Here is a 15,623-nt window from a genome sequence, read left to right on the forward strand (position 1 = left end):
TACATTTAGTTTACATTGTTTTGAGAAGGTTTTGTAATATGTCCAGTCGACAGAATCATCCGTTCGTTTAGCCATGGAAAATAATCTTTTTTTCTTGTTTAGTTCGCGCTTTAAAGACCGACCAACGAAACCATTTTCCGCAAGGTAGGAAAATGCCCCTCGCGCCCTCCTTTTTTCACCCTCTCCCAAAAATCACATGACGGCAGAGGCTTCTATTGTGTCGGCTTTTTCTGTAGGGATAATCCTCAAAAAGCGCGAAACGAGCGGGTAACTGCGAGCGCCACAACGACCTTGAGACGTCCAGGTGTCTTCCCTCGTTGACGTGGGGACGCGCAATCCGCAGGATTGAGGAAGCCAGCGCGACCGAACTCTTTTTTCCATGAGCTGCAGGTCCGAGGCCGCTCGGTCGGTGGAAATCGAGGGGTCGTGGTATGCTGGGTTCGTTCCAGCAGCCGCTTTCTGGCATCGCGCGGCTGCCGGAACCATTCCCGTGTCTGCACACGGATTGGCTTGCGCAATAAAGGGTTCAGGTCGTCGATAATACATTTATTTCCGAAACTTATAAATCAAGCGGCTTACCCTAATCTCTTCATTACTGTTTGAAACACGTCTCCTCTCATAGGTTGTTCATCCCATTTTGGACTCTTTTGCGTATTTATTCCTCCTTACGTCTGCTTGATGACTGTTCTATAACTTGATAAAGACCTTTAAATATTGGCGCGGGCTTGCGCGATCAACGCTGTCCCGGATTTATTCAAAATGGGAAAGATTGGCGTCAGGAGGGGTTGAAGAAGCAAACCGACATTCTTGCTTCTAATGAGGACGGCACAATCGCAAGATAGGTCTTTGCTTCACCTGTATCCACAACGCCCCATCGTTTGCACGATCATAATTTCTCAGTGACATAGGTGTATACAACATTTTACTCATAGTTACTATAGATGTGGCCCCACAGGCTTTCCCGTTATGGGCGAGTGGACTTTTTAACGACCGGCGACTCTCCTGAGTGAGAATAAATATTATCATTTTCAAACAACATCCACCCCTTTCCCCCCCCCCCCCCCCCCCGCCCCCCCCCCCCTCCCTCCCCTTTCCCGAGTTGGGGAAATATCAGGCCACTCCAGGAAGCAGCCTGCAGACTGCACTTTTCGGCTACTCATTCTCAACACATTCGAACGTGGAAGTAAACACATCAATCACATGAACGGCGCCCTGTTTATTTGCAACCTAAATAATGTGGCTCTTCTGTTGGGACCCAATCAATTTCATCATGAATCATTATTTGTTATAACTTCATGGTGAATGTAGTGATGCCACAAAGTGGTCGATTCAAAGGGAGAAATAGGTCCTTGTATTTATTTTGCGGAAATACTCGCTCCTGTGACTCCCAAGTGCGCAAGGTAAACGCACCCGAGGCAGTGCGTAATACTTTAAAACTGTCGTTGACGAGGAAATATTTGTGGGAAGCGCGTAAAATTGTTTACACCACGAAAACATACCTAAACACACCAAAATGTCGCAATTGCAAAAAAAAAAAAGAAAAGAAAAAAAAGAAATCAGCTTGCGAAAACCGTTGTTTTCTTCTCTCTCTATTTTTTTTTTTTCGTGCCACTACAAAAAAAAAAAAAAAAAGAAAAAGAAAAGCGGCCGAGCGACGAAATTTTATTAAAACCTTGCTTCTTGGAGAAAGAACACCAGGATATATGGTAGTGAATATGCCAGAGAGTTTCTAGAAATAATGGGCGACCATTGAATCTACCCTTCTGCACGAATCATGCCCGCGATATTTCCATTTTCCTTCCACGTGATTAGAAGGCAAGACGCTGGGAGAATTCATGTGCACTAACATGCTGCTTCTAAAGGAAAGTACCAGATTTCTAGTGCATGTCATTTTAGATGTAAATAGTTTAATCAGTGTGCACAAACATTCAAGGCCTGGAGGATGACATGAAAGCATGGCGGAAAGCAGCTTGATGAAAATAGAAGTCTGTATTGCATTGCACTGGTGTGAAAAAATGTTACGTATTTTTGTCTTATTTCCGTGCCAAAATAAAAACAGCGTTTAGAAATCGAACACTGTGAGATTTGAGGAGCGCCGAAAGGACATTAAAAACCGGGACAACCAGAGCTTGTCCTGGTTCCTTGTTTGTTCGGAGCCTTTCAAAAGGGGATAAAAAATTATGAACCGAGTGACCCGACTTACCACATTAGAGCAGTTCATTTCCATTGCGACAAGCTGTCTTCAAGCGTCTAGCATAGTCCAGCTTGTACTGGTCCGTTTTTACTTTCGGTCCCCTTCAAAACGTGAGCTCTAAGCCACTGGACCAAACTACCAGATTCATAATCTGCGGAAGCGGAGAAGTGGAAATGCAACAAAATGAATGGTTCGCCCACAACCGGATAGATGGGGGCCAAAATTTCTTTAAAAAAAAAAACACACAATCTTCTCTTCAATTCTGTCTAACAATTGTATGTGAAGGTGTACTTGGCTATGGCATTATGCGTTTAGGAATCAAGCGAAACTTTGTATCGGATCGTTAGATGTCTACGTTCACTCCCATTCGATGCTTACTATGTTCTCAACTATGTACAGGGGGTAATTTTCAGCGGTAGGCTTTTAATCTGATTGCCCGCCAGAGCGCGAGCCAGAACGCACTACGGCCGCGGGCCGTCGCGCTCTCCTCCTTCTTCTCCTTATCAATGTACAATCAAAGACGAAGGCGGGGCCGTCAATCGTGCTGGTGTCGGGAACCAGTAAGTCTGACCCTTGAAATGCAGGCGTGACGCAAAACCCAGAGGCGTATCTTTCGCCCACCTACGTTCTTCCCAGGCGGCGGAGATTGTCGTTTAGAGGGGATTATCTTCTGAACGGATCCAAGTTACTCGAGCAAGCTCGCATTCTGCTCGCAAAGCCCAGCCACTAAGCAAATGTAACGGACGGTGGTTCGAGAGGCTTGCAACCCTTGCCCGCTTAGCCCTCCCAACCACTTCTCCGCTTCCGTAAATTTTGAATGTTGTAGGTTGGTCCAGTGGCTTAGAGATCACTTTTTGAAAGGAACCGAAAATAAAAACAGACCAGTAAAAGCTCAATTATGCAAGATGCTTGAAGAGAGCCTGTCGTAATGAAAATGAACTGCTCTAATGTGGTAAGTCGGGTCAGCCAGTTCATAATTTTTCATCCACTTTTGAAAGGCTCCGGAAAAACAAGAAACCAGGAAAAGCTGAGTGACGCAAGGCCTCTCGTATTGTTCAGGTTGTCCCGGTTTTTTATATCATTTCGGCGCTCCTCGAAACTCAGTGTTCGGTTTCTAAACGCTGTTTTTATTTTCGCACAGAAATAAAACAAAATACGTAATAATGTTTCACACCAGTGCAGTGCAATAGAGACTTCTTTTTCCAGCAAGCCGCTTTCCGCCATGCATCCATGTCATCCTCCAGGCCGCGAATGTTTGTGCACATTGATTAAACAATTTACATGTAGATTGACATGCACTAGAAATCTGGTACTTTCTTTTAGAGGCAGCATGTTAGTGCACATAAATTCCTCCAGCCTCTTGCCTTCTAATCGCGTGGAAGGAAAATGGAAATACTCCCTGGCAGATTCACAACCATATATCATGGTGTCCTTTCTCCAAGAAGCGAGGTTTTTGATAGAATTTCGTTGCTCGGCCACTATTTTTTGTAGTGGCGCGAAAAAAGAAGAGAGAGAGAGAGAGAGAGAGAGGGGAGGGAGAAAGCAACGGTTTTCGCAGGCTAATCGTTTTCTTTTTTTGTTTTTTTTTTGCAATTGCGAAATTTTGGTGTGTTTAGGTATGTTTTCGTGGTGTAAACAATTTACGCGCTTCCCACAAATATTTCATCGTCAACGACAGTTTTAAAGTATTACGCACTGCCTCGGGTGCTTTGACCTTACGCACTAGGGCGTCACAGGAGCGAGTATTTCCGCAAAATAAATACGAGGACCTATTTCTCCCTTTGAATCGACCACTTTGTGGCATCACTACATTCACCATGAAGTTATAACAAATAATGATTGATGATGAAATTGATTGGGTCCCAACAGAAGAGCCACATTATTTAGGTTGCAGATAAACAGGGCGTCGTTCATGTGATTGATGTGTTTACTTCCACGTTCGAATGTGTTGAGAATGAGTAGCCGAAAAGTGCAGTCTGCAGGCTGCTTCCTGGAGTGGCCTGATATTTCCCCAACTCGGGAAGGGGGGGGGGGGGGGGGGGGGGGGAGAGGGGTCGATGTTGTTTGAAGGTGATAATATTTATTCTCACTCAGGAGAGTCGCCGGTCGTTAAAAAGTCCACTCGCCCATAACGGGAAAGCCTGTGGGGCCACATCTATAGTAACTATGAGTAAAATGTTGTATACACCTATGTCACTGAGAAATTATGATCGTGCATACGATGGGGCGTTGTGGATACAGGTGAAGCAAAGACCTATCTTGCGATTGTGCCGTCCTCATTAGAAGCAAGAATTTCGGTTTGCTTCTTCAACCCCTCCTGACGCCAATCTTTCCCATTTTGAATAAATCCGGGACAGCGTTGATCGCGCAAGCCCGCGCCAATATTTAAAGGTCTTTATCAAGTTATAGAACAGTCATCAAGCAGACGTAAGGAGGAATAAATACGCAAAAGAGTCCAAAATGGGATGAACAACCTATGAGAGGAGACGTGTTTCAAACAGTAATGAAGAGATTAGGGTAAGCCACTTAATTTATAAGTTTCGGAAATAAATGTATTATCGACGACCTGAACCCTTTATTGTGCAAGCCAATCCTTGTGCAGACACGGGAATGGTTCCGGCAGCCGCGCGATGCCAGAAAGCGGCTGCTGGAACGAACCCAGCATACCACGACCCCTCGATCTCCACCGACCGAGCGGCCTCGGACCTGCAGCTCATGGGAAAAAGAGTTCGGTCGCGCTGGCTTCCTCAATCCTGCGGATTGCGCGTGCCCGCGTCAACGAGGGAAGACACCTGGACGTCTCAAGGTCGTTGTGGCGCTCGCAGCTAGCCGCTTGTTTCGCGCTTTTTGAGGATTATCCCTACAGAAAAAGCCGACACAAAAGAAGCCTCTGCCGTCACGTGTTTTTTGGGAGAGGGTGAAAAGAGGAGGGCGCGAGGGGCATTTTCCTACCTTGCGGAAAATGGTTTCGTTGGTCGGTCTTTAAGCTATTTGTAAACCACGATGACAAATCCTCGGTTTCCACCGTGAATCGAGGGACGAAAGTTGAAAGCATTTCACCGAGTGTTTTTTTTTTTTTTTCATGAAAAGCCATTTTTAACTGGTAGAACGCTCCGTGTATGAGGTAGCAAACTGACGCTCAAATTCGTCCATGGCTGACAATAAACTTACGATATCCGTGCGTGAGTAGGCGAATATCGGTTTCTTTATCTTTTTAGAGCGTCGTGAGCAAAATGACGTTTCGACATGTAAAATACAATGATCGCTGATGCTTTCCATTATAGCGAATGATGTTACACATTCTGGGCTCGAGATAATGAACAGATCTAAGATGGCTCGGTCGCGAGTCGCCGACGTTATAATCTGATGGAGCGCGTACGTTTCCAAGAGGAAAAAATTAAAGGGGGCAATTTAATGTGAACTATGTCTGTCCCAAACCTGTGTAGGAAGTTTATATTAAATGAATATCGAAACACCTAGACCTTTTTCCTTTGCAGATTGAGATGGCGCCGTCCCCTGCAATAAGTGGCGAGTACAAGAAAAAAAGTGAAAGCCGTTTACAAATCCCTGTAAGGCCGAATTGGAGCGCAGCTCTTGAGGAGGAGGAGTGAAGGGTACTGAGGGGACGGTAGACCCCTCCTCCTTCTCCTCCTCCTCCCCTCATTTTTTAATATGCTCCGGGGGGGGGTCACGTGACCTCAGAGGGGTCACGTGACCTGGGGCGTCACGTGGGGGTCACCTTGGGGTCACGTGACCTTGTGATGACCTTGGGAGGGGTCACGTGACCTCGGGGGTCACGTGACCTTGGGGAGGAGACCACGTGACCTCGGGGGTCACGTGACCTCAGAGGGGTCACGTGACTTGGGGGTCACGTGACCTTGGGGTCATCTTGGGATCACGTGACCTTGGGGGTCACGTGACCTTGGGATGACCTTGGTTACGCCGACGCCGACGCCGCTCAAGCCGGGAACGGGCCCCTAAGAGCTGCGCTCTAAAAAAATGAAAGCCGTTTACAAATCCCTGTAACGCCGAATTGGAGCGCAGCTCTTGAGGAGGAGTAGGGAAGGGTACTGAGGGGAATCACGTCACCTGCGGGTAGTCACGTGACCCCGGGGGGGGGTCACGTGATCTCAGGGGAGGGGGTCACGTGACCTGGGGGGGGGGTCACGTGACCTCGGGGTGCACGTGACCCCCCCCCCCCCCCCCCCCGGTTACGCCGACGCCGACGTCGACGCCGCTCAGGCTGGAAACGGGCCCCTAAGAGCTGTGCTCTAAAAGGACACATAAATCTCCAAACACAGCTAGGTGACTGGTGCGCGACCAGTCACCTAGCTGTGTTTGGAGATTTGTGTTTGTCCTTTGATCCGCCTGTTCCCCTTCTCGGGGGATTATTTTAGTCGTTCTTAAAGTTTGTTTACAGTTCGAGTGACGGCACAAAACATCATACCTCCATGGTGAACGCTTAGAAAGGTAGTGCGACAATTTTAGTGCTCACAGAATTGTCAGTTTGTATCTTTCATATTGTTTATCCAAGCACAAGTGACCAAAAACGCGTCACCTTGCCTTAAAGAACTGCTATTCCGGTGCGTAATCGCAAAGAAGAAAATGAAATATTTGCCGACCTGCAGGCGCTTGTGGTGGTTAACGGAACTGTGTGACGTACTCTGGGGGATAAGCGGAAAGAAACAAAACTTGTCCCCCTCCGCTGCTACAGTCGCCGTCACTCCCGTGGCGAACCGTCTTTTGTGTCGATCGCTCGCCGCGACCTTCGACGATGCTAATCCTTTAAAAGTCGATAATCGCGGAGGAAGCGGCTGGGGTCTTTGAAGAGAGAACCCACGGGGGAACCACGTAATCCCCCGGAGTACGTCACTCGAAAGGCGACGTGGAGAGTTGAGAGACAGTTTTACCTTCAATTTGTTTCATTTTTTTTTTTACAAAAAAAAAAAAAAAACAACAACAACAACAAAAATACACACACACACACACACACAAAAGAAAAGAAAATTAGCGTTCGCAAGCAAGTACGGTTTTCTGTTTTTCGTTCCATGGGTGGCACAGATTAATTTCCGCAGTTAATTTACCAAAGTCTGAAAATCCTTGCACCAGCCCTTTAATTAAGTGCATCTTTTACACCATTTTCTTGTTTGGAATATGCACTGAGGTCTTCTCGAATGCACTAAATCGAAAATACGTTTGCAAAAAAAAAATATATATATATTTGAAAATGCGGTGTACAAAATGTTTCGCATGTTAACATAGGCTTACGCTGTGTACTGTCGTACGGCCAGTGATTTACCGAGTAAAAGTGTAAATATGCACTCTAATCCGCACATCCGGTCCTCAGTTGTCAACACGTTTACGGTTACTTTATGTTTACTTCTAGACGTCTTAACTTACCAGTCTTTTGATTCCTAGCGGTCGTGCGCAGTGCGTGCAATAAGCATACTTAGGTTTGTTGGATTAATACATTACACCAACCAATGCCATTAATAAAAATAAAACTATTCTAGGGCGCTTGGGAGACCTCGAGGACAAAAAATAATCTGCATCAAAGATTCCTGTCTATTCCTAGACTTTTAATTAGCTGGAAAATGCGCGAAAGAATGTTTGGAACTTTGAATTAACTGGAAAATGCGCTTTCTTGGTTATTTTCATTTTGAACCCTGCATATAATTTTAAATTACAAATTGTGCGTTTATTTAGAAGCGGAAAATTCTAGTCGGCCCTTAAGGCGTTTAATGTCTCAGCTGTAAGTTAAAAATGTTCTCCCTTGTGCAGAACCTCCGCTAGCATAGGTTCTTTAACGTGCAGCACGCGGTGCACGCCGGCACGATGCACATTTAAATCGAAACCGGCATGGGAATGGGGACGGAAGCCAGGATGGCTGGTTTTGGCAACGGTATATATCTTTCGCTGAATTTCAGAATCTGAGGGAGTTCTCGTATTTACACGACGCGCACATCCAAACAGTTCTCGAGAAAACTCAGTTATTTTATAGCTTTTATTTTACAAGCTCGAGTTATTTACCTGCAGTGGACGACAGTGGGCCCCTGGTTTCGGGAGACGAAGCGCCTGGCCTCGATGAGGAAACTCACCACGCTGGACACGTCTTCGGGGACGCCCTGCGGGGGCCACCCCGTGTACCAGCAGTGGTACACGTCTCTGCACAGGTTCTTCTGCAAAACGATACAAAAACACAGAGTTTACACACTAACACGTGGTTTACAAAGAAGATTGGGTTTGCCCACGCTGGGTGTGAGCACTGGGCCTGCGCAAAAGTCACATTCGCGTGAGGCGAATCGTCCGCGCATGTGCAGTGCCGACAGCAACGCCACCGCAGTGGCGTAACGTCAGAGAGTTTAATTGGTGTATAGGAGAGTGAATGCCCTAAAAGAAGGGCGGGAGAAATTAGCTTTGTCAATCTATACAAGCAGACATGGAAGGAGAGAAAGAGATGAGAACGCGCGGGGACGTCGGGACACCGATCTCTGGTTGGAGGCTAGATGCCTTTGTCTGCACTCAGTGTACGAACGCGTTCAAACGCGAACGCCAAACACCGGACAACAGTGTTCGAAGCCGTTCGAAGATTGATTAGGTATAGTCTCTACTATACCACACGGTATAATAGAGACAAAGGCAGCTTTAGCTTTGAGTCGTCTGGGACCACCTATCCTTCCAGTCAGAGCTCGCCGCCCTGGTGTCCCCGCGTGCTCTCGTCTCCTCCTCTCCCTTATGGACAACTGAGACTCCTTCCGGCCATTCTCATCCTGTCAGTGAGTACACACTCAAAGAAATCTGGAGCGTGTACTTTTCCGCAAAGTATACTATGAACAGTCAATCCCAAACACCAAGTGCCGGAGCAAAGACAGTCTTTCTTAATCTAAACATATTTTCAGCCACGTCATTTACCAAGTGTCCTCTATAGATTTTTTAGACCTCGCAGTGCTAAGTGCTCGTTATCAAAATTAAGTGTAACACAATACCGTTACCGCTACTACCAAAAGTGTAACGAACGTTGAGGTTTGCGTTACTTGAAATTTGAGTATTAATTGGCAGCAATAAGCCGCAAAGCAAAACTTCGACATCAATTAATTTTTAGCAAGTCAGAGCAAGTCAGTTCACTCCTACAAGACCGTGTAGAGTGCCTATAGCTTTGGAAGCTGAAACACCTCAGAGGTTGGGAACGCACATACGAACTTGTACACGTTACTAAGAAAGTAAGGAATTACATTTACAATTAACCAAGACTAAAGTTTAGCTAATTACTGTTATAAGTACTCTTCCATAAAAGTAAGTGAACGTTACGTAAAAAGGTAATGTTACTCTTGCGGCGTTACTTTAACTTTCTGTCCTAGGGTAAACAAAAATTTAAATGTCAATATACTGTACAGAACGAATGTAGTACGTGGTACGGGGCGGTCGTATTACAGCTCAATATTCTTTAGCTAGATTTCAGGTGAGGAACCCTACACTTTGAGAGCCAAAAACAGTCAAGTTATGAACCTACTTGTTACTACAAACGTAAAAAAGCTGACGTCACCTAATATTTTTTATTAGTGGGTTTAAGTAGATTAAGAGAAAACGCTATAGGATCCTCATCAAACACATGTTCTACTAAAAATGTACCCTAATATGGTAAAAAGAACAAAAAATAACACAAAAGACACACCTACCGTTTTTATTTAGGTCACGAAAAGCTGACGCACAAAAGGGACACAGGGATGTGGGAAAGCTGGAGCTCTTATAAGAATAGTTGAAAAACAGCACAATATCAAATAAACATCCGTATGTACTAAATATAAGAGGTGTTCTAATATCTTTTGAGCATAATGCCAGTCACTATCACATCGTTTTGAGACGATTCCCATTTGAACTTTATTTAACTGTCCTAAACAATACACTAAGAGTCATAGTCAATATTTAACTGTTGTAGTCAATATACTAACTGTCGTAATCAATAAAACTGAAGACAGCATTGTTAATTGCCTCAATCTTTTGGAAGGCGCATATTCGTTTGGTGTCCTTCTCTCCGCACCTTTGAGAGCAAAGAGTGAAGGGACAAGATGAACAGGTGCGCAGATCCACTATACCAACTCGCGTGCATTTCTAGAGTTTTTTTGTTTGTTTGTTTGTTATACGTCGCTCTGCAGTCACGCCTTGGGCTTTTAAGTCATCGAGTTGCTCAGCATCTGGCATGCCTTCTAGAAATATACTGCCAATCCCCCACTTCCTTCACCCACCCCCCCCCCCCCCCTCCGCGAGCTGTTTAGCCACTTGCGTGTTCGATCTCGACTGTTACAAGGACACTCAACTTAAGCAGCACCTCGGCTCCCCTGTTATTGCGAACTGCATAAGAATATTCCCTGAGGGGAGCTTTCGTTACGAATTTTGTTGTCGAAATGTGAGATAGACATTTCAATGTTAAAAGGTGAAATCTTGCCCAAAGAGTGTCCCTAGTGGCATAAAGTACAATAAAGATTAGTTCGTAGCGCTGAGTTTTGTTGGTCAAGGTCAGTATTTTCTCATGCCTTGGTCGTTTCGCAGGTTTCTGCCGCTTGGCGATAGGTTTAGTAGAACGTATGCGAGTTTAAGCACTGGTGGGACTCGGCCAGTCGGCGGTAGCTCACCCTCAATCATGGTGAGCTACCGCCGTGGCACCCGTCGACCAAAGCTTAACCAAGACCCCGGCCGTCAGCGTTCAACATTTCTTCCCTCCACCTTGCGTCCTCTCGGCACGGTTGAATACACCTTAGAATTGGGGGCCCGGGGTCGTATGGGCTCGGGGCCCTAATGACTCACGAAACACCTGGTTTCACAGGTGCCCCCTGCGTGGAGGGCGTCACAGCGGAAAAGTTTACCAGCAATAAAGGTCGATTCACACACTTGCGTGAGTTTGACCGAGTGGGGCTGCAACGGCTTGCGGCGTTAATCGTTTTACCGGTTGCTACAGCGACGGGGTTTTAAAACGGTTGCAACCGCCCCGTTGCCATAGCAATCCGTAAAAAAAGATGGACGTCGCGAGCCGTTGCATTCGCATTCGGTCGGACTCACGCAAATGTGTGAACCAGACTTAAGCGTGCTAACAGACTCGGTTTTGGAACCAATCGCTGATGACGATGTGTTGAAACCTTCAAGTGGCGATAGGGTGTCACGTTATTGACGGATGCCGGTTGCTACGAGACCTCCGCGTTTTTATGGTATGGCGGCAGGGACGAGGGCAAGGATCTTTGTGTAGAAGTTCGGTCAAAACACCCACCAAGGATGTCTGCAGCTTCCCTGCAGTGAAAGACTTCCCGACTGATTTTTGACAGTGACGGAGGGATGTTATTTTTCCCGGTGAAAAATTTCGGAATGATGCCGCGGAATAGAAAATAATATTTGCATTTTTCAGCGCAGTTACACAATGAGAGTTAAGTTGTTTTCGAGCTAAACAACAACAAAAAATATTATAAAGCAACGTGCAACGGAATTTATTAAACTATACCGTAATATAGTAACGTAAATACTTTAATCGGTCGTGAACCGAAAATCTTAATACGCACGATAGTGCGTTACTAGAAAAAGTAACGCGTTAGCCGTTACGTCGTTACTTGTAACGTGTTACTTCGAACACTGAACACTCGTAGCTTAGGCTTTCCTCCAAGGAACGCTCTATCAATAAGCAACAGTAAAACATGGACTTTAATTTTTTACGGAGTATGAAAGACCTGGTGATTGCGGTGAACCTGGGTGGAGAATAAAACTTATTATTTTTTAAATGTTGATTTTAATGAGACCGGATTTACAACGATATTTAAACGTTTCCCGCAAAAATAATTTATGAACTATTTGTTATTAAAGTTTGTTGATTACTTGATTATTTCTACGTGAATTTGTTTTGTATTTAAATCGAAGATTTATCAAGCAAGGAAGACTTATAAAAGGCTGAACACGAGCAATAACAAGCGCCCTTCAAGACCAATCTGAGCGCCGAACTTTTTTTCGACGGTCCACTCTGTTCATACGTAACGGCCTATTTCATCGTAACCGTAGAGCACAGTAAAAAACTAACAAACAATAACAAAACAATAACTACAAAAAGGTCCTTTACAATCAAATCACAACTCGAGAGAAAGGTCAAGTGAAGTTTTTAACTACTAAAACAAATCAATCTGTTTTTGCTCTAGTGTGACGGGGATTACAGAAATAAAAGGTTGGTGATTAAACTGCACATTTACAATAATATTTCCCTCCGCACCGTTATCAGTAATTCGGTGAATCAATCAGACAATCGTCTATGTTGAAAAATACATATAGTGGTAAGAATAGGGTCTAGGACATTTCGGTGTAGGACTTTTCGGTATAAGACTTTCCGGTGTAGGAGTTTTCGGTGCACGGACTTTTCGGTGCACGGACATTTCGGTGTACGGACATTTCGGTGTACGGACATTTCGGTGTACGGACATTTCGGTGTACGGACATTTCGGTGTAAGGACATTTCGGTGTACGGACATTTCGGTGTACGGACATTTCGGTGTACGGACATTTCGGTGTATGGACATTTCGGTGTATGGACTTTTTTGGTGCATATCTTTTGAAATCCTAGTTATCTTTTGATTGTCTTGAGACGTACGTCGCATATTTTTTTACTTATACTGCTTATACTAACATCTTCATACAGTATCTTTGTGCCCTCTCGGTATGAAAGATCTTGATCATGGCATCTACAAATAACAATTTGTTTTTATTTTCCTTGTTTATTAATCAAATGAGTAAGAGATTATCTTCGACGTACTTGTCCTAAGTAACCCCTTTGCTTCCAGTATACAGGGTCTTTTCTTTAAGTTTAGCAGATTTGTTTAAAAGAAGCAGTGAAGGTTACACTTATGTGGTTTGTGCAGGTGAGTTATACGGCCAGGGGGACATAGTATAGGGGGCTAATCGTAACGATCATTTGGCTAAATAATTGAAAATTGTTAATTAGAATTTTAATTATTGAAAATAGATATATCTCTATAATTAAAAGTTTGCTGAGTGTCATCGAAAACCACTAAATGAATAATTTCCACAAAGACTCTGATCGCATGAGAAGCGTAGTAGTGCACTAAAGTTACCACCCGTGGAGCAGGTACAAGGCTAGAGGAGGCAGAACGTGATGATAATCTAATCATCCGCGTTCCGCAAAAGCTAGCCTTGTACCTGCTCCACGAGGGGTAAATTCAGTGCACTACTACGCTTCTCACGCATTCAAAATCTTTCTAAAAATGACTGATATAGTGGGTTTCGACGACGCTCAGCAAGTTTCTAATTGGAACCATATGTATATATTCACTAACTAAAACGCTAATTAACAAATTTTAATTAATTAGCCGACCTATGGCAAAGATTAGCCCCCCACACAATCTCCCCCTGGCCGTATAACTCACCACCACAAGCGGCATAAGTGTAACTTTCACAGCCTTTTTTAAACAAATCTGTTAAGCTTAAAAAAAGAAACACTGTATGTGTGGTCACTTCTTATGTCATCGTTTTGGCTTACCTAACCTAGAGCTAAACCGATCGTTATTAAACCCTTAAATTGCATCAATGGCCATCGCTACGAAAACGCGTAACATTTTTGTAAAATGTTTCGATAGTTTAGCTTCTTATAATGACTGCCTTACAACTGTATTAAGATATCTTTCCACGCTACAGAATGATTTCGAACATATTATTGTTGGATCGTAGACGCAATCATTTTTATTTGTTGAATGCATTTTCTATATTTTTTCTAACAGACAAAAGCAGACATCGAAATGAACACAAATCAGCAATCCCCTATCAATACATCTTGTACGTCTTATGCACAAATATAATAAAGTTTAGAAAGGTGTGCATTTTCTGCTGGAAGTTCAACTATTAATTTTAAAACACAAATCGTATTTACTACGAAATTTCCGATCGCCGAAGCGTTCGTACGCCGAAGCGTTCGTACGCCGAAGCGTTCGCACGCAGAAGCGTTCGCACGCCGAAGCGTTCGTACGCCGAAACGTCCGTACGCCGAAACGTCCGTACGCCGAAACGTCCGTACGCCGAAACGTCCGTACGCCGAAGCGCCCGTACGCCGAAGCGTCCGTACGCCGAAGCGTCCATACGCCGAAACGTCGGTGCACCGAAGCGTCCGTGTACCGAAACGTTCTTACAGCAAAATCTACGGTTCCCGTAAAGAGTCACTATCTTCTGGCTACAGTGATCTAAATCAGTATATACTGTTTTAATTGATGTTCTTCAAGAATTCACCATTTTTACCTTTTCAGCAGGGAACTCAAGACGCATGAAGAGAAGAGAATCGAATCCGTAAGCTAAAATTTAATCTAAACCTAATGTAACGTAAAAAAAGAAAGGAAAAAAAAAAGAACAGCCGAGGCAGCAAGTATTGATGATCTGTCTAACTATATGGAAATGAGATGGCACATCGAATCACACTCTGAAAGCCGCGAACAAATGGAGATGCTGAACGCGTATTGGTCTAATGCTCTCAAGACGGATCACCGGGAAGCGAAACCTCAACGTGACCAACGCGACCGAATGCATTTTGTCGGCGACCGCGGTGCAATGAATACCGATTAGAACGGGCGCACAAACAACGTTCCATCCGTGTTCTGTTTTCCCAACTCGTGACGCAGGTTCCAGCGACCAGAAACCCGCATTCCGTGCTCCGTGTTACCTCAGGATGAACCGCGAACGACGCTACGGGCCATTCAAGCCAATCCAATGCTCCGTGTGTGCCACGTGACCTTGAGGAGGGAAAGAGCGGCACACGGGGAGCGCAGTCACGTGATCAAGGTTCGCGGCGCTGGATTGGATGGAATGACCCGTAACTTCTGCCGTGGTCTATCGTAAGGTCAAACAGAGCACACCACAGTTTTCCACAAACGGGTACCACACTTTCCTCTCGAAAGGATAACAGCATTAGAGAGCGTGAATTCTGTAATGAATCACGCGGTTTAGAGGTTCATAAAGGAACGGACGGACCCGCATTGCGATTTGCGCTTTTGGTCGAGTTCGCGGGGTTATGTAAATAAGTTTTGTTTGCTCCAAGCCGCGCATGCATGGGCTCGGCGAAAAGGTTTAATTTCCGAATACCGCGCGCGCCTGGCCCACAGAAATGTGGGCAGATAGGTCCTTGTGCAGACTAAATAAGCGGGTTTGAGTTACTTTTATATAGCCACAACGGAATTAGTCCGCCTCGCTTCATGCAGCCTGCATATTTCTGTCCTCGTGGCTTTACGGCAATTTTTTTTTTTTTTACAGGTACATTCACGTTCAGCTTTCTGAGGCAGAATGCGACTGTACACAAACAAAGTGTGATAATAACGGAATCGCTACCGAAATTAGACTTGGGATTCTTGCTATTTCGCTAAACGCAACTCAGCTGCGAACAATTTGGGACACGAAGTGTTTATTT

General features: G+C 44.9%; 1 protein-coding gene across 1 annotated transcript in view; it reads right to left on the reverse strand.

The window, feature by feature from the left end:
* The window catches only part of LOC8053006, a 188,210-nt gene that overhangs the window by 24,945 nt on the left and 147,642 nt on the right, over positions 1–15,623 (reverse strand). Inside the window, exon 11 of the mRNA XM_029976792.4 lies at positions 8,225–8,373. Coding sequence (XP_029832652.2) covers positions 8,225–8,373 — 149 coding nt within the window. The remainder of the gene's footprint in view (positions 1–8,224; positions 8,374–15,623) is intronic.

This window comes from Ixodes scapularis, unplaced genomic scaffold (assembly GCF_016920785.2).
Source record: "Ixodes scapularis isolate PalLabHiFi unplaced genomic scaffold, ASM1692078v2 PGA_scaffold1__304_contigs__length_218370807, whole genome shotgun sequence".
Taxonomy (NCBI): Eukaryota; Metazoa; Arthropoda; class Arachnida; order Ixodida; family Ixodidae; genus Ixodes; species Ixodes scapularis.